The sequence below is a fragment of the Dermacentor silvarum genome, chromosome 5, assembly GCF_013339745.2.
Source record: "Dermacentor silvarum isolate Dsil-2018 chromosome 5, BIME_Dsil_1.4, whole genome shotgun sequence".
Taxonomy (NCBI): domain Eukaryota; kingdom Metazoa; phylum Arthropoda; class Arachnida; order Ixodida; family Ixodidae; genus Dermacentor; species Dermacentor silvarum.
Window position 1 is genome coordinate 141,791,590 of NC_051158.1, and position 25,531 is coordinate 141,817,120.

Consider the following 25,531-nt stretch of genomic DNA (forward strand, 5'->3'; position numbering starts at 1 on the left):
GTTTGGTAGCCCGAGCGCGCTCCTGATCCCTCTCCTTATCATGGCATTTAGCTTGTCTCGCTCGGCCTTCTTCCAGACGTGCATTCCCCGATTCACGGTCGCCAATAAACCGTCATATCTTCGTATTTTGTGAAAAAGACGCTGTGGGAGGCAGCTCACTTATTTATATTAGAGCACCTTCCAAGATTCTCACCGTTTTTTTTTACAGTTCTTAATATCTAATGTGTTGTTCAACAGACTGTAATCAGATGTACTTCTGTTTTCTTCCAGCTAATGCGTCGAAGTCGCAAGATCAAGTTGTTGGCATACCTGCAGGTAATTTCAGAACGTATCGATACTAAAATACTAACGTGTTATATATTTTCAGCAGACCGACATGAATATATTTATGACCATTTTCATTCCTCTATTCATGGACACCATTAAACTGGCATATCTTCGTCAGAAAGCGAATACCTTCGTCAAACCGAATATCTTCGTCAGAGCCTGCGTTAATGTCTTCTTCATTGTATTATGGCGAGTTAATAGCAAAAAAAGGAGAGAATAATTCGCCTCTTTTGCCAGGGGCTCTCATTGAAATGTTTTCCAGATGAGTAGTCTTATATAGGAAAGAAATGCGTCTCCACTGCCTTGGTACTACTCCTCTGGTGCCATCCTGAGCAGGACTTGGCAATATTGCTAAGTTTACTTTGTCTTTTTCACGTAAACGCTTTTCTTCGACTAGCAAATGTTGAGAGTTATTACTTGGCAGAAATGCGCCCACGTGTGCCAAAACATCCTCAGTAATTGTAGCCGATACTATGGTGCCTCTTCTGTACAAGAACCTTCTAATCAGATTGTATAGGATTACGCTGGAACCTTCGACAAGTCATAAACAAAAGCAGACGCACTTGAGCCCCTGATGAGATTTACGAAGATCACCGACTTCGGTCGCCGCTATGGTTGTGCTTGAGTGTTAATTACTTTTTTTTCTGGGCACAAGGTCGCCAAATAAGGAGTTGTACTTGCAAGTCACTTGGACACGGTGTTGTTTTTCATCGTAACTACAACGTGAAATCTGGTGGAGATGCTTCAACGGTCATGTACCAGGCGACTTGGCCATGCCGTTATCCAAGTTAGAACCGTGAAGACAACACCAACGTCGCCTCGAGCCATCGTGGTAGCCTCTGAATACAAATCCTGCCCCAGGAGCTCAGACTTCTACACGAGATGACTAGGAAGATCAAGACTCAGTCGGGAGCCATGATGGCGGACCCATCATTGTCAGCAGTCGTGGTGCTTCAATAACCCAGGCAGCCCCCTTCCTTCCGTGGAGCTTCGTCAGGTGGCCCCAAAACCTTACTGGAGACGTTTCAAAGAATGTCAGCCTACAACAACTGGAAGTCTGAAGACAAGCTTCAAGAAGTATATTTCTCATTGGAAGACGCCGTAAAGACGTGGTTCGAAAACTTGGAGCCCACTGTCATAACCTGGGAGCCCATTTCACGATCTTCCTGAAAATGTTCACCAGCGCCGTCGGAAGAGAACGAGCTCAAGTTCTACTGGAAGCTCGAGTGCAGCTTCCAAACGAGAACACCGTCTTTACGGATGACATGATCCGCCCCGCTTACCGCGTCATGACAAAAAAAAAATGAAGGTCCATTTTTTGATGCGCAGCGTTAAGCAAAACATTTTCGCTGGAATGATACGGAACGTGCCAAAGCCAACTGAATAGTTTCTTGCTGAGTCCAACAACATTGAGAGATTCTCAACAATGAATACAATTGCTGTACGCTGACGAGGAACGACGCCGACGTTTAAGCTCTAGCTACCGATGGCCTGCGTGAGACCATCAGAAAGGTTTGTGACAGGAGCTGAAGAAGCTGCTCTCTTTGTCACAGATTCAAGTGACTTTAAATGCAGACTACGTCCGCAAAGGAATCCAGCAGTCTGTGGGAGTTCCTGAACCACCGCAGATCCAGCCGCAAGAGCTGAGCTAAGCCGCAGCCGACAGTCATCAAGTTTATCCGCCAAGCCCGCGTCGAGGTCCTGTACCACCACAATTTCGTCGTCAGCAGCCGCCACCGCCACCTGCACATCCGCCCATGGCGTCGCACAACTTCCCCCGGAAGATGGACCTGTGGCACGATTCCGATACCGCCCCCGCTATGCCATTATTGCGGACAAGCCGTCCACATCTACCGCCATTGTCCGTACCTTAAGATTGGCTGCGAGGGTTCACCGTTGACGCGGCCTGCCCGCGACAACGAGAACGGCCACGAGACGTTTCCCACTACATGGCTGCAGTTGATTGGCGCCCCATACGTCATCTCCAGGACCCTACCACTTGCCGTGGCACCGGAAGTACACTGACATAACACGTGGCTGGTCAATTAGCCCATATCTGGGAACCTAAATGCAGCAACCGATGGAGGTGCACACGCTTTGTGTGTATGGTGCGAGCTGGTGTGCTCCACACATAATGCGATGTGCATTACGTTTTACATCTGGAAAAATTTCTGCATGCCATCTGAGAGCCGGTCAGAACTATGAAGCACTCCCAATGCGGTCTCGTCGTGATGGTTAACGCTGTTGCTAGTTTCTCTGCCGCCGCAGTGCTCGCTGCGCAAACCGACGACGCACTTGTTTCCGTCTCTTGATGTCGAGGACGCTGGTGACGAATGCGGTGGTTCTTGTAGTGTTGGCCGCGTCTACGTACAAGACATTGAGGTGGTTCTCATACTTTCACGAGAGCGTCTTGGCTTGGGCTTGTCGCCGTCCGATGTGAAAGTTCGGCTGCGTGTTCCTGGGAATCTGTGAGACGTGAATAATTTCCTGTATTCCCGTGGCGAGTTTTGTCGGTGCGCTGGTCTTCCGCACGGCATATTCAAGACGTTTCTAGACGAAGCGCCCCGCTATTCCTTTCCTTTTGGCTTACGAGGTAGACCTCTATTATTTCCTCTCTTGTACACGCCTGTATCCTCGACGCGAAAGGGGAGTCAAAGCGCCTGCTTATACGCCTTCCGTGTCAGCCGGTCCAGAGGCTCCACTTACGAATTGGCAAAATTTAGATATGGTGCCGAGTGTGCAATGCGGCTCACAGTCCGAGCCTGCACTAGTCGGATCAAGTCCTATTCAATGAGTCATCATTTTCTGCTGGTAACTCGTTGCAACTTGCGCAATATCTACGTGGTGTTGTGTTGTAGCTTCTGTATGGCGTATCCACCGTCCCCGTCTTTTTTAGGCGAAAGCTATAAATGCGTCATCATACAGTGGCCTTGAAAACGCGGCGTGCTGTACAGAAAATAATGTCAGCTTGCTTCGCGCAAACATGCACTCGTGCCACTGCTCGCGCGTTCGTCGTAGTCATCTTTCACAGCTGCCTCCGATACCGCTAATCATGCCGGCGTTGTCATACTGCTTCTTGCGCTCGTGCCACTTCTTGCGTTCGTCTTCTTCCACAGCTGGCTCTGATGCCGCTCATGCCAAAAAAGGTAAAGTTATTGAGGATAGAGTTAATTCCGATACTCGAACCGAATACTCCGTTCGCACCGAACGCGCGCGGCGTTGGCGACGGTTCCGGTGCCTCTGAGGGCGGCTCGGAAGTTTTCGACGAGATCAGAAAGTAACACTCGTCGAGAAGCGTCGGAAGCGTCTCGAGAAGGTGGTAAACCTTCTCGCGAATAAAGCTGTACCTACCTACCTACCACCTCCTCGCCTCGCAACGTTTTTATATAAATAGGCATTTGGTTCCGCAGCTAAATGTCACCGCCCCTCCCTCCCTCCCATCCCCCCACGGCCTTTCGCGCGACCGAAGAACTCACGTTGGCTCTCTCTCTCTCTCTATATATATATATATATGTATATATATATATATATATGTATATATATATATATATATATATACATATATGGAGACTGTAAAGGAGGAAAGATACGCTTAATTCTGCAGCCCTTCAGGGAGCACGGCGCAGAACGCGCGTTTGCTCTCCGCCGTGCGTTCGCTACCCGTGAAAGCACGCGTGCCTCGCGACCTTTCACTCGCACATACAGCATACGGCGCACGGCGACGATTTCATCGCCTTTGACGTCATACGGAACCTCACGGTGACGGCGACGGCAAAAATCCGCTTCAGAGTGTCCATATAATTGCAATCGCAATAAAGTGCCTCAGAGGCCGCAAGGGTGAAAAGACGATAGCCCTTGTGCGCGCATTCTCGCCTCCGTATACGCACGGCTCGCACGACGCCCTGATGTCTACGTAGGCTCGCCAGTGGTGTGTGTGCAGTCGTTTATTCCGCTCTTCCTCGGCAAGGAATCCGCCGGCGGTGTCTGTGAGTGTCTGTGAGTGCCTCTGTGCGCGTCAGTGCTATTTCCTCTGCTGGACCAGTGGCGGTGAGAGAATCCGTTAAAGTGGCTTGCATGTACTGAGAGGCGGCCACAAGCGTGAAGACTGTTCGCGCTTTCCTCCTAATGAGCGAGGGCGTTCCAAAGGCTCTATAAAAGACGCCCCCGCCAACGAACTTCAGGTTTCAGCAGACTTGAGCAAGCTAGAGTGTGTGTCACTCTACGGCGGAAAGCGTGTAGAGCTGACCACTCCGTAACAGTGTAAACATACGTTGTTACACGTTATGTCGCCGCCGTATCTTCTACCTGGTGCCCTCATGACTCGTCACCCGCTGCAAAGTGCAATCAGCGGCACGATCCTGAACACCTGGGTGCACAGCTTGTAACAGCTGGTGCCAGCGGTGCCATCTGTCAATCACTGGTCAAGCTCCAGACTACTAGGCCCATGCTACCGCAACGCCCCTGGGTTCCCCGTCTTTAACAGTATTAACTTGTTCATGATTCCGTCCTTACCCCCGGTGGTGTTTCTAGTGATTCTTGCGATCTCTCTTGTCAGGTCGGGAACGCGTTATGTGCCGGCCAAGCTCGCTGTTTTCCAGTACCGCGTAGTCAGCCGCGGGTTGTACTCTGATATCGGCTTCCCAATGTACCTACTTTCTAGGGCACACAATAGATGATCGTCTGTGCCTCCGTAGTTTTGTATTCAGCTCATCGTGTGCTTGTTTTCTCTCTGGGCGGATCTAGTAGATGGCCGAATATGGCCCACGTCTGCACAGTTTCCAGCGTTCCTTAGAGAGATTTACAGAACTGGCTCCAGTTATGTCTAGCAAGTTCCTCTGCCTAGAGCTCTGCGGCGTCCGTTAACTTTGCGATGCGAATTTTAGCTTACGGTTGTGCCGCTGCCATCACCATCATCTCAGCAGATTGTGGCGCGCTTCCCACATGTGCGCCAGGCACGGGTTCACTGCCGGAATTTCCATAGTAAGCGCGATATCCTTGAAGTGTCTGGCTACGGATTCCTGCAGTACTTTAGCCCAGTGCTCCAGATAGGTTATCGCTTGAGCTTCCTGCGTGTCTGTTTTGCTCCGGAACTTTGCCCAGTCCGGGATTTTGGTGGATTGTATCTTTGTGCGCTGGAAGTTTCCCGTGTGTACCTCGACGCCGAGTATGGAGTGGCCACTTCCTAGAGCCTTGTTAATGCTTTCCCACTCGACGTTCTGAAGTCTGGAGGCGAGCGCATGATCGGGACAGATGTCGCACACTGTTTGAATACGTTGCGTTCGCCACTACCCTAAGTAGGTGATGTTGTATGACGTCTTTCAAGGTCGTTCTATTTTTTGTGTGTCTGACGACTCGTGCACAGCGATGAAGTCGCCTAGTTTGAGGATGCCCTTTTGTACTGCCAGCTGCGTCGCTTGCTTCACAATGTTACCTAGGGGTCCCGGCGTTTCCTTCGGCGCGCTGTATACATTGTAACGATAATGGCAACGGTAACTACCAATGAAAATCCGCCTCCATTGCGCTCTGAGAAAGTGGATGTACGGCGAAGCTCTTGCCGATGTTAGACAAGCACGGCCGACGTTAGGCTGCGTAAGACACGTACCACATCCACAGGCGATGTACATGACGTGCACACGCACGCGTACGGAAGTGGATCATACATGCTCATTCCTCTAGGCCCGTCACCAATGGCAAGTGCCTTATTAAAGTACTTCATTTTATTGCGATAGCAATTATATTGTTACGGACCGCCTCCTTGCATTAAGGAAGGAGACGACGATCGCCGGGAAACGCTGCGTGTGTTCAGCCATCTTGGCCATATCTGCCAACAATCCCTGTAAATAAATACTGTCCCTTTTTTTACTATTTGACGCCTCTTCACACATTTGTGGGAGGTGCTGGGTATTCTCGCCAGAAGACGGAGCTCCGAAGTGGTCGGCGCTGCGGTGCGACCACCATGGCACACCGACCGGAATCTGCTTCTGCGCCGCGGAAACCGATTGTATAAGTCCAACCCCGAGACCCTGGAACGTTCAACAGCACCAATGGCATTGACGCTGAGGAATGGCTCACGCTATACGAACGGGTGAGCGACTCCAACCACTGGGACCTGACAGTCATGCTGGCCAATGAGGTGTTTTATCTCAGTGGAACGGCGAAGTTATGGTATGACAATCACGAGGCCGACTTTGGGAGTTGGGATACATTCAAACAAAAGCTCCGTGACCTGTTAGGTAAGGCCTCCAGTCGAAAAATCGCTGCGAAGAAACAGCTCTCAACTCGCGCCCAGGCGTCCACGGAATCATATTTGTCTTCCATACAGGATGTGCTGGCGCTGTGCGGTAAAGCTGACAGTAGTAACATGCCAGAGTCTGACAAGGTTAGCCGCGTCCTGAAATGGATAGCGGACGACGCATTCAATCTGCTCAAGTGCAAAAATTGGGCTACCGTCGATGCCATGATCGAGGAGTGCCAGAGCTTCGAGCAGGCTAAGAGCCGCAGTATTGAACGACCATTCGCCCGGCTTCCCAACACCGCTGCAACGTCTTCGTGTGAAGAGCGGCCGCAATCTAACCTTTCGCCGCCGTCGGCCTAATTTACGAGGATTGTCTGCCGTGAAATCGAGGCAATGGCTCCCACTGGCCTCTTTACCAGCTCTAACGCCGGCGACTCGAACACACCAGCGGTTTCACTCGTCCAAGCCATCGTGCGAAACGAACTCGCGAATCTGGAGGTTCACGCTGCTTGCGCCGTTGTCAGCCCTACATCCGCTTCCGGGGCCCCGACATCGTTCCTCGGTATCCACGGTTCGCTCCACGATCGCGAAACCCTGCTGATTGGCGAACTGAAGACAATCGGCCTATCTGCTTTCACTGCCGCCGTGTCGGGCACGTTGCTCGCTACTATCACAACCGCTGCTCGTTCCCGCCACGTCCTCCATCCTTTGGCCATGCTCGCCGCCTTGATCGCAGCCCTTTCGAGCCACCATCTGCGGCACACCCCTACAATCCTGACGCTGCGAAGACATGGTCCAGCCGCTCGCGTCACCTAGAAGTCACCAGTCGCGTTCGCAACCGTACCGCCATCCGTCCTCCCGCTCCCCGCCACCTCGCCGCGCCCCGTCGCCGAGCAACCGTGGCTCCTTCACTGCGGAAAACTAAGCGATCCAGGGCCCGAAGGTAACGCTGCATCTACGACTCTGCCCCGAAACCCTCTAGTTACTCTGCCGACTCGACGCTGTGTGTTGGACGTTGATGTTGATGGCATGACGATTTCTGCACTTGTCGACACCGGGGCTTATGTTTCTGTCATGAGCTCAGGTCTTCGCGGTCGCCTAAAGAAGGTGGTAACACCTGATGTTTCCCACGCTGTAAGAGTGGCCGATGGAGGTACACCCACCATCCTTGGCATGTGCACCGCCCACGTCACAATCGCCAGTCACCCAACTACTGTTTTATTTGCCGTTCTTGAACAATGTCCGTACGATGTTATTCGTGGTCTGGACTTTCTCGCAACTCATGCTGCCCTAATTGACTGTGCAACTGGCCTCCTGCAACTCGAACTACCTCATCTAGCTGATGCCCCAACCATGCCTTCGGCCCGTCTCTGCTCTCTCGACTATGTGCGCATGCCCCCACAAGCCGCCATGTATATCGCCATGGTCTCGAGCCTTCTTGTCGGCGATGGCAATTACGTGCTATCCCCGGTAACGGACGTTCTGCTCGCCAAGAACGTCGCCGTGCCTAACACCCTCGTGACTGTCATCGGCAACAGCATCGCCATTCCAATTTTAAACATCAGTGTCTCTCCTCAACTGATTCCGGCAGGCATGTCGCTCGCTGCCATCACTGCTGCCGAAGACTGCGAGATTTGTGTGTTGGATCCCACTAGTTCCTCCAGTTTGTCCTTCCTTTGCACCACAAGCAGTTCGCCGCACGATGTTTTTGTCGGAATGATCCCTGATGACCATCCTTCTGATCAAGCTACTGACCTTCGCCGCCTCCTGGAGTCTTACCACGACATTTTCGACTTCGACGATCGTTCTCAGATCCGCGAAGAAGGCACTCGTCAATTTGCGCTACCTTCCTGGGGCCACCGAGTGGAAGTCGTGCCAGTAACTCGTCTCTCGCGACCTCACGGGGGTTGTTCCTCCAGTCGGTGATGGCATGCTCCGACAGAGGAAACAAGCCGCCGGTCATCTCCTTCAACAGCCATATGTATACGCTCTTGCTCACGCAGTATGTGAGCCAAATCTGGAGAGACGGTCGTTCGGAGGGCTGAGGTGGTCCGTGTTGGCGAAGTAACTTCCTTCGCCGCTGCCAGTGCAGTGCAGCGGTACCGTGTAACTGCGGAAAGTGCTTTCGGCACCTGTTGCAGTGGAAGGCAGCCCGGCGTCCATTCTGAGTCTTCCTATATAATGTAGTCACTTCGCCTTCGTTGGTTGGTTGGTCCGGGTTGAACCCCAGGTGCTCGCAGGTGCCCCAGTACTCCGATGACGACGCCGGATTTGGCCTGGGGCTGGGGCGCGGTGGACGGACAGCGCTTTAAGCCGGAGAGAGCCGAAGCAATCGCATGAACGTTTCCTCCGTAACCTAGTCACACTACTCTGTGATCGGAAAGCATAATTTGCCCGCCACGCTGTCTCCGCAGACGAGGGCCTTCGCCTGACTTGTCACAAAGCCAGCGCACTCACTTTTGCAAAGGCAAAAATGACGCTGAAACTCTACGTAGGTCATGTTGGTGAACGGGTCCAGACGGTCATATTGACTCTTGATTCCGCTGGATGCAATGACACAGGCTGCTGCTGCTGCCACCTAATTCACGAGTTCAACTCGACAGGGGTTTTGCGATGTACGAGTTTGGCAGGAGTTCGCCTGTCAATCAAAACCATAGGTCACGCCTCGTGCGATGCACATAACTATTGTGCGCGTGCCCACCATGGTTGGGCAACGCCCAACTTATTTTTCACCAACAGTGACGTGGTGCGTAACTGAGAGAAAAGTCTTGACCGCGGAAATAAAACACGCACAACGCACTGTCATCGGCGATGTACTGAGCACCACTGTGAAAAACAAGGGTCAACTTTCGCTGGCTGATGCACATGCCTTCTTAGGCTGTGATGGCCACACAACACGGTTCAATGTCTGCATTGTGGCAACGTAGCGCAAAGCAAATAATTATCGGCACGCCCCTGTACCTGCTTGCAAGGCGTCGATGCGCCGTGGTGGACGGCGATTCTGCGGAGTGTGTAGTGTTTTTCAACGACAACGTATCGCAGCTGTCGTTTGAGATGGCTGCCCTGTCATCGGTGATGTATCGGCGCGGAAGTGTTGTAAACACGGTCAGCGTCGAGATACGCTCGCTTTTCTAGACCATCCATCACAAGCACGGCAAGCTAAACCGTTGCAACACCTTCCTGCGTTCGAAGTCTAATTTCCTAACTGCACACTTGAGACCTCACCCGCCAAAATGCGATTGCTGCGCTGTAGTTACGATATCCATCTGCGATCGCTGTTAGCTCAGCAGCAGAGGCAATCAGCAAGCACATTGGAATGCACAACACACTACAATTCTGCGTACATGCGCACGGAGGAACTTTCACTGGGCAAGCGATGACAAGCGATGAATTGTGTCGCTGGGCAGCACGCACTTCTTCGCAATGCATCGCGGAGGCTTCGCGCACGCACATAAACTGGTGAATTTTCACGGTGCTGCATCACTACGGATCCTAGAATACCGCACAGTCATTTTGCACCGACAGCCGTTGCTCCCATCTCTATGGCTAGAGTGCCGTTTAAGTTGGTAAAGCGGCGGCCTTAATAGGCGCCTCAGTGAAAGCACCTGCCGCGAACAGCTATGGCGCAGCGCTGCGTTGCTCTGTCCCTTCCCTAATCTGTCCATTCTGTCCATTCCCTAATAGAGAGGTAATGGACAGATCATTGTCATGACTCACTTTATCGAGAATAGCACTGCAATGACCCTGACGACTACTCCGCGTATGAACAGCCTCGTGCGTATGACCCTCCAGAATGTATCCGCTTGTAAGCTTTTGCCTCACTGTCGCCACTCACGGCAAAAAAAGTGCAAAATTTAATAATTCGCTCGATCTCCGTTTGCCATCACAAATTTATAGCATTCAAAACGTAAAACTGATACTTTAAGAAATAAAGTGGTTGTTATTTTATTAGTTGTTTTTAAAGTATTCGATAGAGGGAAAGTGCAGGTGCAAGAATGCACCGCATGTGCCCTGTTCACATTTAACGGAGGACAGAAAGATAATGCCCGAAAGAGGAGGCACGCCCATGACGCGCTGAGAAAGGCGTGACAAGCGACTCACGGCAAGTGTGCAGATAGACAGCGGCACAGTGACGGTATTGGTAAATTGCAATAATACGTTGATAACAATAGGTGGCGCTGGCGCGTTTTTTTTTGCGCTGTCTTCTGTGCATGAAGCACGGAAGCACTGTGGCGCGCAGGGTGCGCTCATGTTGTCATGCGCGGTTTCATCTCGACATTTCTTTTTGCCTGCTGTTTTTGCACGTTCTTTGCTATCTCACTGACTGCCATCGAGCAAACTCGGGTAAAACTCGTGCGAAGGAGAAAATCGTTGCATCCTGCATAGTGCCCCAGGGCTGTGTTTTCACGCCTTAGTTCGCGTTGATGCGAGCAGCAGCTCGAAGGTCAATTCGCTCACTGCTGCCGCAGCGCTTACTCACTCCAGCGTTCTGACAATGAGTTTCCGCGGTCATCAAGTGAGATGCGTTCATGTTTGCTTGTCCGCATGAATACCAGGCTTATTCATTTGGTTAGTATGCTTATGTTTGTAAGTTTACACGGCCGATACAATAATATTCGTACTTCTTATAGATATCCACTAATTGGCTATCGCAACCGATGCATTGCCTTTCGGGTGAAACTGGGACTTTTTTTCAATGCAAACAGCGTCCCCGAATTCATAAAGTATCACTTAAAAGCTGCAGACATGATATATTCCAATTGTAATTCGAATAAGCGAGAAAACATCCTCTTCTTACTCGGAAACTCGCAGACAGAACCTTTTTCCTGCTGTCGTGCGAGGTCAGTCCGAGTGGTCGCGGCCGCTAGGTGAAGGTACGGTTTCTGGACAGTTTGCCATAACGTCGATTATGGCCAGTTTCGATTAGGCCAGTTTCGTTCAGCCCTCTTCTGATTCTTTTTGCTGAGACCTTTAGTGAGTGCTCCTTGCTGATTTCTTCCACCGTCGTACGGCGGAAAAAATCTGAGTGCTTGGGCTTGGGGGGGGGGGGGGGGGGGGGGAAGTACGGAGGGCTCGGGCGGTGGTTTTATACCAGAGTTCTATACCTTTACCAGCCAAGGACATTTTCGTCAAAAACGCCAGGCTAGAAATTGAATACAAACAGCATATGGCCTTTGAAATCAGGCATATAGCTCAGGTTGGTGAGCAAGAAATTGGCAACTACAGCATGGATTCTAGGAATGCACGAGCAGAGATGTTGGTACAATACGCGGAGAGGAATAGGCTCCGAATAATGAATAGCTTCTTCAGGAAGCGCAGCAACAGTAAGTGGACTTGGAAAAACCCTAATGGAGAAACAAGCAATGAAATGGATTTCATACTCTCTGCCGATCCAAGCATAGTGCAGGACGTAGAAGTGTTAGGTAAGGTAAAGTGCAGTGACCATAGGTTAGTGAGGTCTAGGATTTCTCTCAATTTGAACAGAGAAAGAGTGAAATTAGTCAAGAGGAAACAGGCCAACCTAAAGGCAGTAAGGGTAAAAACAGATCAATTCAGGCTGGTGCTCGCAAACAAATATGCAGCTTTAGAACAGGAAGATAAAGACAACATAGACGTAATGAATGAAACCGCAACTAGGTTGATCTCAGAAGCAGCAGTTGAAGTGGGAGGCAAGGAACCAAGGCAACCAGTAGGTAAGCTCTCCCAAGAAACAAAGGACCTAATAAGGAAACGACAAAACATGAAAGTGTCCAACTCAAGAGATCAGATAGAATTCGCTTAACTGTCAAAACTGATCAACAAGAAGAAAGTAAGGGATGTTCCAAATTATAACGTGGGAGGAGGAGGAAAAACATTTATAAAGAGAGAAAAAAAACAAGCGGCCCTCTTCCTGCTTGTGTTGGGAGGTGCCCTCAGTCCAGGGCTATTGCGGCTCTTGCTGTCTCCCGGGCCCGCCGCGTAACGCGGGAAAGATTGAGGAAGCCGTAAAATATGGACGCAGCATTAAATCAGTAAGAAGAAAGCTTGGCAGAGGACAAGGCAAGATGTGTGCACTGAAAGATAAGCATGGTAATATCATCAGCAATTTCGATGACATAGTAAAAGCAGCGGAAGAATTCTATACTGACCTGTACAGTGCCCAAAACAGCCAAGCTACTTTCATTCGAAATAGTGATGAACCGGATACAGAGGCTCCTTCTATAATTAGCGATGAAGTTAGATTGGCCTTGAAAGACATGACCAGGGGAAAAGCTGCTGGAGAAGATGGAATAACAGTAGATTTAATCAAAGATGGAGGAGATATCATGCTCGAAAAGCTTGCGGCCCTTTATACGCAGTGCCTCACGACTTCAAGTGTACCAGAGAGCTGGAAGAACGCCAACATTATACTAATCCTTAAGAAGGGAGACGTTAAAGAATTGAAGGATTATAGACCCATTAGCTTGCTTTGAGTATTGTATAAAATATTCACCAAGATAATTTCCAATAGAATCTGAGGAACACTTGACTTCAGCCAACCAACAGAACAGGCTGGCTTCATGAAAGGATATTCTACGATGGATCATATCCATGTCATCAAACAGGTAATCGAGAAATCTGCGGAGTACAATCAACCTCTCTATATGGCTTTCATAGATTATGAAAATGCATTTGATTCAGTAGAGATAGCAGCAGTCATAGAGGCATTGCGTAATCAAGGAGTACAGGAGGCATACGTGAATATCTTAGCAAAGATCTACAAGGATTCCACAGCTACGTTGGTTCTCCACAAGAAAAGTAGAAAGTTACTTATCAAGAAAGGGGTCAGGCAAGGTTACACAACCTGTCCAATGCAATTCACTGCATGCTTAGAAGAAGTATTCAAGCTCGTAGACTGGGAAGGCTTAGGAGTGAGGATGAACGGCGAATATCTCAGAAACCTTCGGTTTGCAGATGACATTGTCCTATTCAGTAACAACGGAGACGAATTACAGCAAATGATTGAGGACCTTAATCGAGAAAGTGTAAGAACTGGGTTAAAGATGAAAATGCAGAAGACAAAGATAATGTGCAATAGCCCGGCAAGGGAGCAAGAATTTAGTATCGCCAGTCAGCCTCTAGAGTCTGTAAAGGAGTACATTTATCTAGGTCAATTACTCACAGGGGACCTTGATCATGAGAAAGAAATTCACAGAAGAATAAAATTGGGTTGGAATGCATACGGCAGGCATTGCAAAATCCTGATTGGGAGCTTACCACTGTCGCTGAAAGGAAAAGTGTACAATCATTGCATTCTACCGGTGCTAACATATGGGGCAGAAACTTGGAGTTTAACAAAGAAGCTAGAGAACAAGTTAAAGACAGCACAAAGAGCAATGGAACGAAAAATCTTAGGGCTAACATTCAGAGACAGGACGAGAGCGGTGTGGATCAGAGAACAAACGGGGATAGCCGATATTCTAGTTGACATTAAGCTGAAGAAATGGAGCTGGGCAGGCCATGTAATGCGTAGGATGGATAACCGATGGACCATTATTGTTACACAATGGATACCAAGAGAAGGGAAGCGCAGTCGAGGTCGGCAGGAAACCAGATGGGGTGATGAAGTTAGGAAATTTGCAGGCGCTATCTGGAATACGCTAGCGCAAGGCAGGGGTAATTGGAGATCGCAATGAGAGGCCTTCGTCCTGCAGTGGGCATAGAATATAGGCTGATGATGATATACCTCAGCACTCAAAACCACACGATGGAGGATAAGGCGCGTGGGAAGAATGGCAACAGCCTCCGACACCTTCCGGTTGTTGTATGGAAGAGAGTTCGCAGCCATTGAGGGCAGATGACGAAGTACAGCAACCCAGAGAGCACGAGACAGCGACCGACGCTCTTCAGCCAAGGCTGTTGCGTAGCCGTAACTACTTTGTAAATAAACACCCTCACAGATCAGGTTTGCGGCTGCTTCGAAAGGGTTGGCCTCATTCAAAACCCTCGTGAAACCTGTGTCTCTGGTTTCACTCTTTGTAGAGCCACGTGTGTGAGTTCAAATTACGTCACAATGGGCAATCGTTGTGCGTGTCGTTTACAGCGTTCCTTCTACCGCGTGTGTTTCCCGGTAAAGATTGGGGTTGCGTAAGCTATTTCGAGTGGAAAAGTACCCAATAGCATAGAAATGACGTAGTGACGTCCCCACGGTCTTGCAACTCATTCAGTTCATTCCGGGCTATCATGAGTAGACCACGGAAAGTAAAGACGCCACAAGAACAGGGTGAATGTAATGTCGTTGTGAATTAATAAAGGGTGTAGTTAAGTACATTTCACTTGTCTCTGGTTTAGTTCTTTGTAGAGCCACGTGTGTGAATTCAAATGACGTCACAATTAGTAATGGTTGTGGGTGTCGTTTACAGCTTCGCTGTCCAACCACCTTCACAGCGTGAATTGGAGCAACAGTTTTTTTTAAAGCAAAGCTGTTAAAGCTGGGGGCGAAACGTCCGGAGTCCGTAGAAAGCTCTGCGCCGTTGCCTAGCAATAACCAAGCCACAGCTGCGCACCACCTGGCCCAACCTCGCCTAGCCGCTTAAGCGCCGAAGCAGTAGCGATAACGTCACCTCGCGTTGCCGAGTACCACAGGTGCCAGGTGCGCGCTCGCTTCGCCCGACACAGACATGGCTCCGCCAAGCTACCACCAGCTTCACGCTACTGCGCATCGGCCTTGAAGTCATCCAGGCGTGTCGTCTGCTGCGCCCCGCCTGTACACTGCGCATAGCTTTCGCCCAGTGTGCATATGCTTGGCCTCGGAGATTGCCATAAAAGGGGCTGCGCCTAGTCGTGTCAACTTTCGCTAGGTATTGAGCGGCTAGCCTCCAATGCGTTCGGCGTCAGCAAGCAACAGCGTTCTTGGCACTTGGCCAACCTTGGTTAGCCTGCCTTTGTTTGTGGCATGCCAGGAACACTGTCGCTCGTAGGCGCGGACGCGTACAGCGCTGGTCAGGCGAAATGTCGCGAACGGCAATGTACCTCCGAAAATGATCGCTCGAGAGTACCTTCCCTAAATGCGTAGTTAAGTTAAACCAAGTTGAGATCGAGCAGCGACAAAGGTAATATCTAGTAGTAGCAGCCAGTAAGACTTGTATATCGACAGTTTCTCTGTACCTAACCTTTGCACGACCGAGTGCAAACTTGCCGGTTTTAAATGCGAAGCATTTCTTGCCGGCGGCTCTGTCCGTCCCTCCCGCGTCCCAAACCCCCACAGCGCATGCACCTCCCCTCCTCCTCTCCTACGCTCCCCCTCTCTCTCCTCTAGGAATCCTCTACGGAGCGGCGCCCGCGTGCCACACCCCCACAGTGCATGCGCGCCTCCTCCCCCCCCCCTCTCTCCTCTAGGTGCGACAGCTGCACACTCCGCTGGGGGCGCCACGGTACTTCCGCGGTATGAAAATGATGAGCGCTCGGGTCGCTGCCGCGAAACCATCTCCCGCTCAAGCTAACCATCTCCAAGCTGCTTCGTATCCACACATGGTTACCTTTAGCGGGAGATGGAGTAATTTTTTTCTTACCCCTTGATGACCAGCCCAGCTGTCACTGTGAACCAGCCCCAAAAGTGATCTGCGATACTTTGCGGCAGTGCAAGTTGTGCAAAAGACATGCTGTAATGAAGAAAAAGACGCACCTAGGCTCGGGCGCTCGGACTGCGGGCGCGAAGAGGGGGAAGACGACGAGCCAAAGAAATGAACAGCCGGCCCAGAAACGGGTGTTGTCTCTGTGTCGCCTTGATCCTTTACAAGGCCTTTGCAGTTTCTAAATATTGTGTATAAGAGTCCGTCTTTAACAATGGATGATAATGTACCTTCCCTCTTGCGCCTCCACTTTTTCCAGCATGTTTGCAATGTCTAGTCATTTGCTTGCTCCCACTTGAGCGTACACTTGTCTACGTTGGCTAGAAAGAAAAAGTTTTCGCTGACCGGCGTTCTCAATTAGCTTTCACGATTAATCGGCCGGCCGTGCCACTTTCTAGTACAGGCGTTCCTGCAGCGCCCTTGCGTGTGCTTAACTGTTCTGGCCGATCGCGTTGTTCTGGCATGTCGTCTTCTTCGGTTAAGCTAGCACGCTGCTCTTCCCTTCTTTTAGGACTTGTGAAACCATTACAGGGTTTGAGCGTAGTCCAATTCCTGCTCTTTGTTGCTCCTTCATTGATCTATTAGAGAAAATGCCTGGAATTGTGGAAAGCACGAAGCTGCATGGAAAGCATCAAGCTTGTCTGAAACGGCAGCTTCGGCCTTAAATCCGCCAAAAGGGCCTCTCATTTTACCCTGGCTGCTGCTAAACATTTAGTGTCTGTTTATAATGTCTGACGTACCCACGCACATGAGTCTGTGAAATCTTCCCGCTTAACGAATGACGAATGGACGAAGTCAAAAGTTGCTCCTGTGTCTCTCAAGACTTTGCAGTTAATGCCGTTGAAAGTCATCTCGTACGTGTAAGGCAGCAGCCAATCGCTTTCATCTGTCAGCAAGTTAGAGGACACAATTGCTTGCCTGCATGCTGCGGATAATGCCCCGGCTGTTGACATTTTTAACAGATTACTGGTATTTTTTCTTCAATCTTCGATGAGTTGAACTCTTCTGTCTGGAGTTTTGTTGTCTGTGTCGAAGCATTTTCTGCCTTCGTCTGATTAGCCTTTCTTGTCTCTTTTTGAAACTTCCTGAAGCGCCCATAAAATTTCCATCGTAGTTCTTCCGAAGTGCCTTGCCTCCGAGAGCAGTACTCGTCAGCTAAATTAGCTTCTGTTTTCAACGTTTCTACATTTGATTTGCCCTGAATGCACAGGCGCATTTGATCCGGAATAGTCTCGTATAAAGGCTTCAAAGCGATTAGCTCGACGACGTTTTCCTTGTCATTGTACGCGTTAGCGCTCTTAGGTCATTCTTGCAAAATGACTTGGATTTGTACGCAAGCTCAAATTATCACGCACCTTGGCTACGCCTCGTATTTCGAAACCTCAATCTTAAGGCCTCTGTAGACAAGCTATATCTGCGCCTAATATGAAGCTTCACCTTTTATTGCGATAGCAATTATATGGACACTTCAACCGGATTTCTGTGAGGTTCCGTATAGATTACAAGGGCGATAAAATCGCCGCCGTGCGCCGTATGCGCGAGCGAAAGCGCACGGGGGACGCGCGCTGTCTTTTATCTCCACACGGCACTGACCTTTGCATGCGCTGTGCTTTCGCCGCTCAGTTTCCGTTGAAGCGATAGACCGCGCGAGCCTTCGCCAGCTGCGGCGGCTGCGCTTGCTGCCAGCGTTTTGACAGTCGTTGTCTGGGGTCATTCAGTGTGATCTATTCATGTTTGCTTGTGTGCGCTGACACCACGATTGTTAATTCAGTTAGCAAGCGAATGTGTCCAAGTTTATGCAGCCGATAAAACCACTATCCCTACTCCGAATAGCTCTCTACTAATTTGCTATCGCAATCGATGCTTCGCCTTTCGGGCGAAACTGTGACATTTTTTCGTAGTCACGCGCGCTCTCAGCAGTGATTCGTGCGACAATGTCGGCCACTTCATTCGCAAGCAATAACAACAACCGCTGTGGGCTAGTTTTTAAATGCGAAGCATTTCTTGCCGGTGGCTCTGTCCATCCGTCCCGCGTCCCACACCCCCACACCCCCACCACGCATGCACGTCCCCTCCCCGTCTTCTCCTCTCGTACGCCCCCTTTTCTCTCCTCTAGGAATCCTGTACGGAGTGGCGCCCGCGTGCCACACCCCCACAGCGCATGCGCGTCCCCTCCCCCTCTCTCTCCTCTCCTACGCTGGCCCCTTTCTCTCCTCTAGGAATCCAGAGCGGCACGCACGACAGGTGGTGTGACAGCTACATACTCCGCTGGGGGCACCACGGTAGTTCCACGTTATGAAAATGACGGAGCGCGCGCGCCTCATTCTCTCCCCACCATCTCCCGCTCAAGCTAACCATCTCCCCGCTGCTTCGCATCCACACATGGTTCCCTTTAGCGGGAGATGGAGTAATTCTTTCTTGAATTCTGCATTGTTACATGTTCTCTCAAAGTTGACGAGATACAAACTGATACCATTGCCAGTTTTAAAAGGTTGCTCGAATCCACGCATGTCAAAGTTTTCGCGACGTGTGGCCGCTTCTGACGAAGTTTCGTTTGCTGCCATATTGTGCAGCTGCAATTCTTTAAACCGCAGTTCTATCGTTCTTTGATTTGATCGGAGACCGTCTTCCAGCATTCATCGACTTCGTCGTCTTTCGCCCCACGTTTGGTTATTGCCTCAATAATTTCGGCTTTTGGCATCCTCTTTTGCACCGTTACCCCTATCTCTTCGACCAGCAAAACTATATTGGGTTTGGTTATTGACGTGAGAATCATGATTGCTTTACTGCCGTTACAGCTGACGAGAATACCGTTGCAGCTGTTGCTTGTTGCAAGATGCCGCAAATTTTAAAAAGGTAACGCTAGTGCTCCCACCAATGTCAAACAAGGGGTGCTTTCACCGCACCGGACGCCGAGGCCACCGCCATGTTGTGCTCCATGCCGCCGCCACCGCTTTGTTCACCGTTACTGCTGCCACCAAGCTGTTACGTGTCCGGCGGTAAACGACCGCCGGTAGTCGTAGAACGGACGACCATCACCGAGGCCCGAAAGACAATCTTCTTCATTTTAAAGCGAAGCTTTGTACCTCTACCAGCCAATGGTTCTGTCGTGTCCGTCGTTGTAAGCAAAAAACGATCCCGACGAACCGCTAACAATTGCAGGTATAGCAGTATAGCTTACTTGAATCCAGGCATTCAGCGTACAACTAAGCACTCGTTTTCGCAAGAAAAACCACAAAAACAAGCTTCAAAGTGATGAGCCAACATGATGGATGATAAGGGCTGCGGGCAAACAACGGAAACAGGCTCGGCGCGGTCCGTAAGATTAGATTGCGGCTGTTGCAAAGCTTATGCAACTGCTTGAAAGAGGGTTGACGTCATTCAAAAGCCTTCCAGCCTAGTAACTGCTTCGGTTCATTTTCTAGACTACACCACTATGGGGTAGTCTAGTAGTGTATATCACACCGATCATAAAGCCGTAGTGAACATTGTTGTGAAGTAAATAATAATAAAGGCCGTGGTTAAAGTTACGTTGTAGTGTGTGATATATCAAGTGCGCCGCAGTCACCGTGAGGGTGGCGTAAAAAGCTTCGCTTTCCAACCACCTTCACAGGGTGGATTGGCGGGCAATTTTTTGTGAAATGCGCTTTTTGTGCGTTTACTGACCAATCACATTGGCTCGTCATAAAAATAAACGCGAGCACCCGCGAGCGTGGCGATCTTATCTGAAAAAGGAAGCGTGAAGAAAAGGAAAGCACTGCAGACATGATAGCGCGAACGCATGAAATGTGGTCTCTTATGACAGGGGTGGCACCACCATCTAGGAGCGGTGAAGCGACGTACTTCATCGTGACATTAACGAGCGTCGACATTGATCGTGTCGGTAGTTACAGCGCAGCCGAGGCCCCAACGCGGTGTAGCATGGTGCATGCGCACTCTCCTGAGGTGACGACGCACTCTCCTCACATGGTTAGTGTTTTCCGTCCGATTATCCTGTGACGCCTCGTCACGTACGTAGTGCAGATTCAACATGCATCAGCAGTGTTTACACGCCGCTTACTGCTTCGCTTGCGAAGGTATCAACTAAGATAACTGCTGCGGTAAGTGGCGCTCAACGGCAACGACGTCGACGCGCGAATCTCGCTTTGACCCGGCTAAAGCCGCTCCATAGTACTAGCAATGAGCTGATGGAGGGGCTTTAGGTCCGGCGAGGGACAAGCGAGCGCAAAGCAAAACTTCTTGGCTCGTTCGCGGTGCACGCTGCGAACTCTGCCACCTGTATTCCTGAAGCTGAGCGCTTCGCAACTCAACTGGCTGCCCAAGAATCTACAGAGCTGGACCCAAATGCTCGTACCTTCACCGAAGCGACTTGGTTGCGTGACGCCGCTCGCCACCAGGACGCCAAGCGCCAAGCAAACCTGCTACACGGTTGCCGACCCGCAAATCAAGCGCCATTCGCAGCAGTGGACCAAGAGTTCACAAAGTAAACATGCAACAGATTCTGTGAAGACTCGTTTCACTTTCGTGTTCTACCGATTCCTATGAAAGACGGATCAAAGTTATATTTTTTGAAAGAATAAATCATCATGCATCTGTGTATATTTTCGTTTTATGTCGTTTCGCGATACCACATGTGTCGTATCAATTCCGTTGTTATATTGCGTTTTGTAGAGCTATAAATTTGTGCACATACTGCGAAATATATTTAATTGTGCACACAGTCCACATTCAATTCTCAGTACCGTAAAATTATTTTCATTTCGGGCGCATATGCTCCATCAGGCCAAAGGGACCGCACCACCCGAAGACGTCGCCAAGAGCCTCGTGCAGAAATATCTACCGCTTCCCGCGGACCCGTCGATTCCTCACCCCGAATACACTGGTACCGACAACACCCACTTAGACGCCGACTTTTCCGTCGAAGAGGTGCGCCGAGCTCTCCACGAACTCAATGGCCGCTCCACCCCTGGCCCCGATGGCATCCCCAACAAGCTCCTACGCAACTTGGATGAGCCCTCCGTCAATTACCTCACCGATACTATCAACGAAACGTGGAAGAAGGTCGAGCTACCCAACGCCTGGAAACTCGCCCACACGATCCTTATTCCCAAACCGGGAAAAGCGCCTAGCTTAGATCACCTCCGGCCCATCTCGCTCACGTCGTGCGTGGGCAAGGTGGCGGAGCACGTCGTCCTCAACAGGGTCGGTCGCTATCTCGAGGACCACGACTACTTCCCGCGCCACATGATCGGCTTTCGACCTGGGCTATCTACTCAAGATGCCATGTTACTCTTAAAACATCATATTCTCAGCGGAGGAAACACTCGGGATATCCGTGCCATACTCGGCCTCGATTTAGAAAAGGCATTCGATACGATCGCCCACTCGTCCCTGCTGAAGGCGATCGCAGACCTCGGGCTCGGGCATCGGTTCTACGACTTTGTCCGCTCCCTCCTGACCCGGCGCAGGGCCGTCCTCCGCGCAGGAGACCTGGTGTGGGAAGAAGTCGAGCTCGGACAGCGGGGAACTCCCTAGGGGTCCGTCCTCTCGCCGACGCTCTTCAACCTAGTGATGATCGGGCTCTCCGAACGACTCTCGAGGATCGACGGACTAAATCACACCATCTATGCGGACGACATAACGATCTGGTGCTCCGCCGTGTCGGATGGCTTCATCGAATCCGCCCTGCAGGAGGCCATTGAAACTGCCTAGTCCTACCTTGAACACACTGGTCTCAAGTGCTCCCCCACCAAGTCGGAGCTGTTGCTATACTTGCCCAAACGCCGTGGCGCCAAGCCCAAAGGTTGGAAACCTCCGGCCGAACGCAACATCACACTCCGCATAAGAGACGGTCGTATAGTTCCCAGGGAAGACTCCATCAGTGTCCTGGGTATGATCATCGAGTCGCGCGGAACCAACACCCGAACGGTGCAGAAACTAATGACTAAGACTGAAAATGCAATATGCTCGTACGTAGAGTGGCCAACCGGCACCACGGCCTGAAAGAAGACAACTTACTGCGTCTTGTACATGCGTTTGTTCTCTGCCACTTTACCTATGTCGCCGCCATACACAATTGGCTATGTGCGGAGCGCGACAAACTCAACGCCCTTATTCGAAAGGTTGTGAAACGAACCCTCGGCCTCCCTATCACCACTTCCACGTATAAACTCCTCGAGCTCGGCGTGCACAACACGCTAGAAGAGATCGCCGAGGCTCAGGAGCGAACGCAGATGATCCGACTCACGACCACCAAGGCGGGCCGCCACATTCCGCGCGAGCTAGGCTTTTTCTCCTCGATGACCAGGGATCCCCCAGATTTGACGCCGGTCCCCCGCGAGATCCGAGACCTTATCACGATCGCTCCCATTCCGCGAAATATGCATCCCGACCTAAACCGAGGCAGGCCCCTTGCGCGAGCGACCTGCCTTCTGAGGCGCATAGACATGAATACGGACGATGTATCGTTCGTGGACGCCGCTGCCTATCGCAACAACCGAGCCTTCGCCTCAGTCGCGGTCTCATTCTCGCAGCCGATCCTCAACTCCGCCACGATCCTCACTCGAGAGCCCGATATAGCGGAGCAAGTAGCCATAGCTCTAGCTATGCTCGACAGCAAACGGAATGTCATCTACAGCGACTCCAGACCGGCCATCAAAGCCTTCGAACGCGGTGTCGTCTCGGACCAAGCGTTACGCATCCTCCGCAGCGCGGATCAGAGTACCCTGAAGCACCACACCGTCATCTGGTTCCCCGCCCATCTCAGACGGGCGCCGGGTGCCCCGCCAAACCTCAACGAGATCGCCCACGACGCAGCGCGTGCGCTTACTGACCGCGCCGTCCCAGGGCAACCTCAACTCGCCGAGATAGAGACCAACCGGGATGCACCCATTACGTATAATGAAATCACCAAACACTTCTACCATGGACGTCGCATGTTTCCGCCCCCACACCCCAAACTTAACAGACCGCAAGCGCTAGCCCTACGCTTATTACAAACAGACACGTACCCAAACCCCACCAAACTCCATGTTCTCTATCCTGACGCGTACCCCAGCGACATGTGCCCCTCGTGCGGATACACGGCGACACTCACACACATGCTCTGGGAGTGTAGAAACGCTCATACCGACTCTACCTCGGAGAAGTGGGAGAAGTCCCTCAGAAGCTCGCTTCTCGCCGACCAGCAATGGGCCGTCCAGCAGGCCCACGAAGCGGCCGCCATACATTCCCTGTCGGTCCCTACGTGGGAGACGCCCACTACGCCCTAAGCGCGTCCTGCAGGACCCAAATAAAGTTTGTCCAGTCCAGTCTAATGCAATGTAGCTATCATGGCAGGTGGCAGCACATGGAACTAAGACGAAGAAAGCAGTGGGACACACACGGTGCTCTCTAGCCCCGTGTTTATCCGCTCGGCCAACCGTAAACACCATCGTCACAAACGAGCATATATATATATATATATATATATATATATATATATATATATATATATATATATATATATATATATATGTTTATTTATATTTACGGACTAATGAGCAGTTCAACTGTCAGCAATATTTGCAGTGTCCGAAGCAATATGTTCTTGTGACCGAATGCTGTGCTACGTACTGCCAAGGCCGCCCCATTGGCAATAACCTTTGCAGTATGCAGCGGATATATATTTTATGAAATATTAAAACTGCCTGTGATCTACATAAAATGGTTGTCCTATGTTTGTATTTACCACAGCCTATGCCTATTTGTCTTGTTTCAGGAGGCACGTTCTCTCACTCTCTCTCATGCGGTCTGTGGAGGCTTGGAGTGGCTAATGAAACAGAAAGAATTCCGTGCAGGAATGAATACAGACGTCTGTGCAAGCAAGGTCTATATAAATTTGTGTTTACCGACATGTGTCGGCTGGCAAAGAATGTAAAAATTACTGCGGGGCCAGCTACTCCAAAGGTGAATTGAATAAAATTCTACATTGGAACTGGAAAAGTACATTTTATATGTATTTAATATAGACAAATTTAACAGTGTTGGCAAATGGCATCTGCTAAACGGTATGTCTGCTCGAATAGAGTGTTCCTGTTAAAATTTATTTTCCTACAGCCGCGTCACCTCCGGTGGAAATCCTAACGTTCGGATAAGGCCACATCGCTACGACATATGGCCTTGGGATGGGGCGCACGCAAGCAAGAAGACTGGCGCAGACGGACAATCGAGGCTGAAGAGTTTATAGGTGTGACGTGTGCGTCGCAAAGCACGATAAACCTTGGTGACTGCGACAACAGCAACGAGCACGCTCATCATTCGTCTAAAGGAATGGCTCGGACTGACATGCTATTCCCTCTTTATACACCGATTCTTTCGCTTAATTAGAACCATAGCTTTCAAATATAGCTCTACATAATAGACAAATGAGACAACCCGCACGTTGTGTGTGGCCGTCTCGGGTTACTGAGAAAACTTTTTTGAGTGCATTAGTTTGCTAACTAGTGTCTATTTATTCTGCACAATGTGATTGTGCAGAACTAACGAGAGCTATAGCACAGCTATAGAACTTCTCAAAGAAAGATTCGGTCAGAAGACGCTGATTGTTAACGACCAGATGCGTCGTCTTTTAAACCTACATAAAGTTCGTTCTTGCTGTGACGTCTTGGTTGGGGCGACGTTTATTAGGCCCGGGAGCTCGTCAGCGAACAAGCGCAGCACATAGGCGATGATGGTGATCACATGTATAGGAGAAGAGAAGGATAGGTAAAATTGTGAGGACGATGATGATAACATACAGATGAGGAAGATGTGCGTAATAAACGCCCACACTAATTTCCCCCCGACGAGAAAGAGGCCATCCTAGCCGGCCGGCTGTCATGGTGTCGAGGCACGCCGCGTGAAGGGCTTCATGCGGGACACGTGCACAACCTCGGTATTGCGGCAACGGCGGTCTGTGGGGGCGTCAAGAGGAGTGACGCGATAGTCGACAGGCGAAGTCTGTCCAAGGACTATGTACGGTCCGATGAATCGTGGCTGGAATTTTTCACATAAACCAGGGGTGCGAACAGGAGTCAGGAGCAGGACCTCGTCACCAGGTTGAAAAGATACAACGCGATGGCATCCGTCGTAATTATTTTTCCGGTCTTGTTGTCTTGCCTCTGTGTTCAGGCGAGCACGCTGGCGACAGTGGTCGAGTCGGGAGACGTACTCTTCGCACAATGATAGAGATGAATTAGCCTTGGAGTTGAAGAATGAAACGTCCAGAAAGAAAGTAGGGGAGCATCCATAAACGAGGTAAACTGGCGAGTAGCCAGTTGTGCGCTGCACGGCCATGTTATAGGCGAAAGTGACGAATGGTAAAAGAACATCCCAGTTTTTGTGGTCTGGTTGCGATGAA

At 50.5% G+C, this 25,531-nt stretch overlaps 1 protein-coding gene across 7 annotated transcripts in view; it reads left to right on the forward strand.

Moving 5' to 3' along the window:
• Window positions 1-24,129, forward strand: part of LOC119453786 (uncharacterized) — a 139,964-nt gene extending 115,835 nt beyond the window's left edge. For 5 of the 7 annotated variants that reach the window (XM_049668512.1, XM_037715841.2, XM_049668511.1 and 2 more), the window contains 2 exons: window positions 271-315; window positions 23,912-24,129. In XM_049668512.1, the coding sequence (XP_049524469.1) occupies window positions 271-315; window positions 23,912-24,108 (242 nt within the window). In that variant the 3' untranslated portion in view covers window positions 24,109-24,129. The remainder of the gene's footprint in view (window positions 1-270; window positions 316-23,911) is intronic. The other 2 variants (XM_049668510.1, XM_049668509.1) reach the window with 2 other exon arrangements.
• The last annotated feature ends 1,402 nt before the right edge of the window (window positions 24,130-25,531 follow it).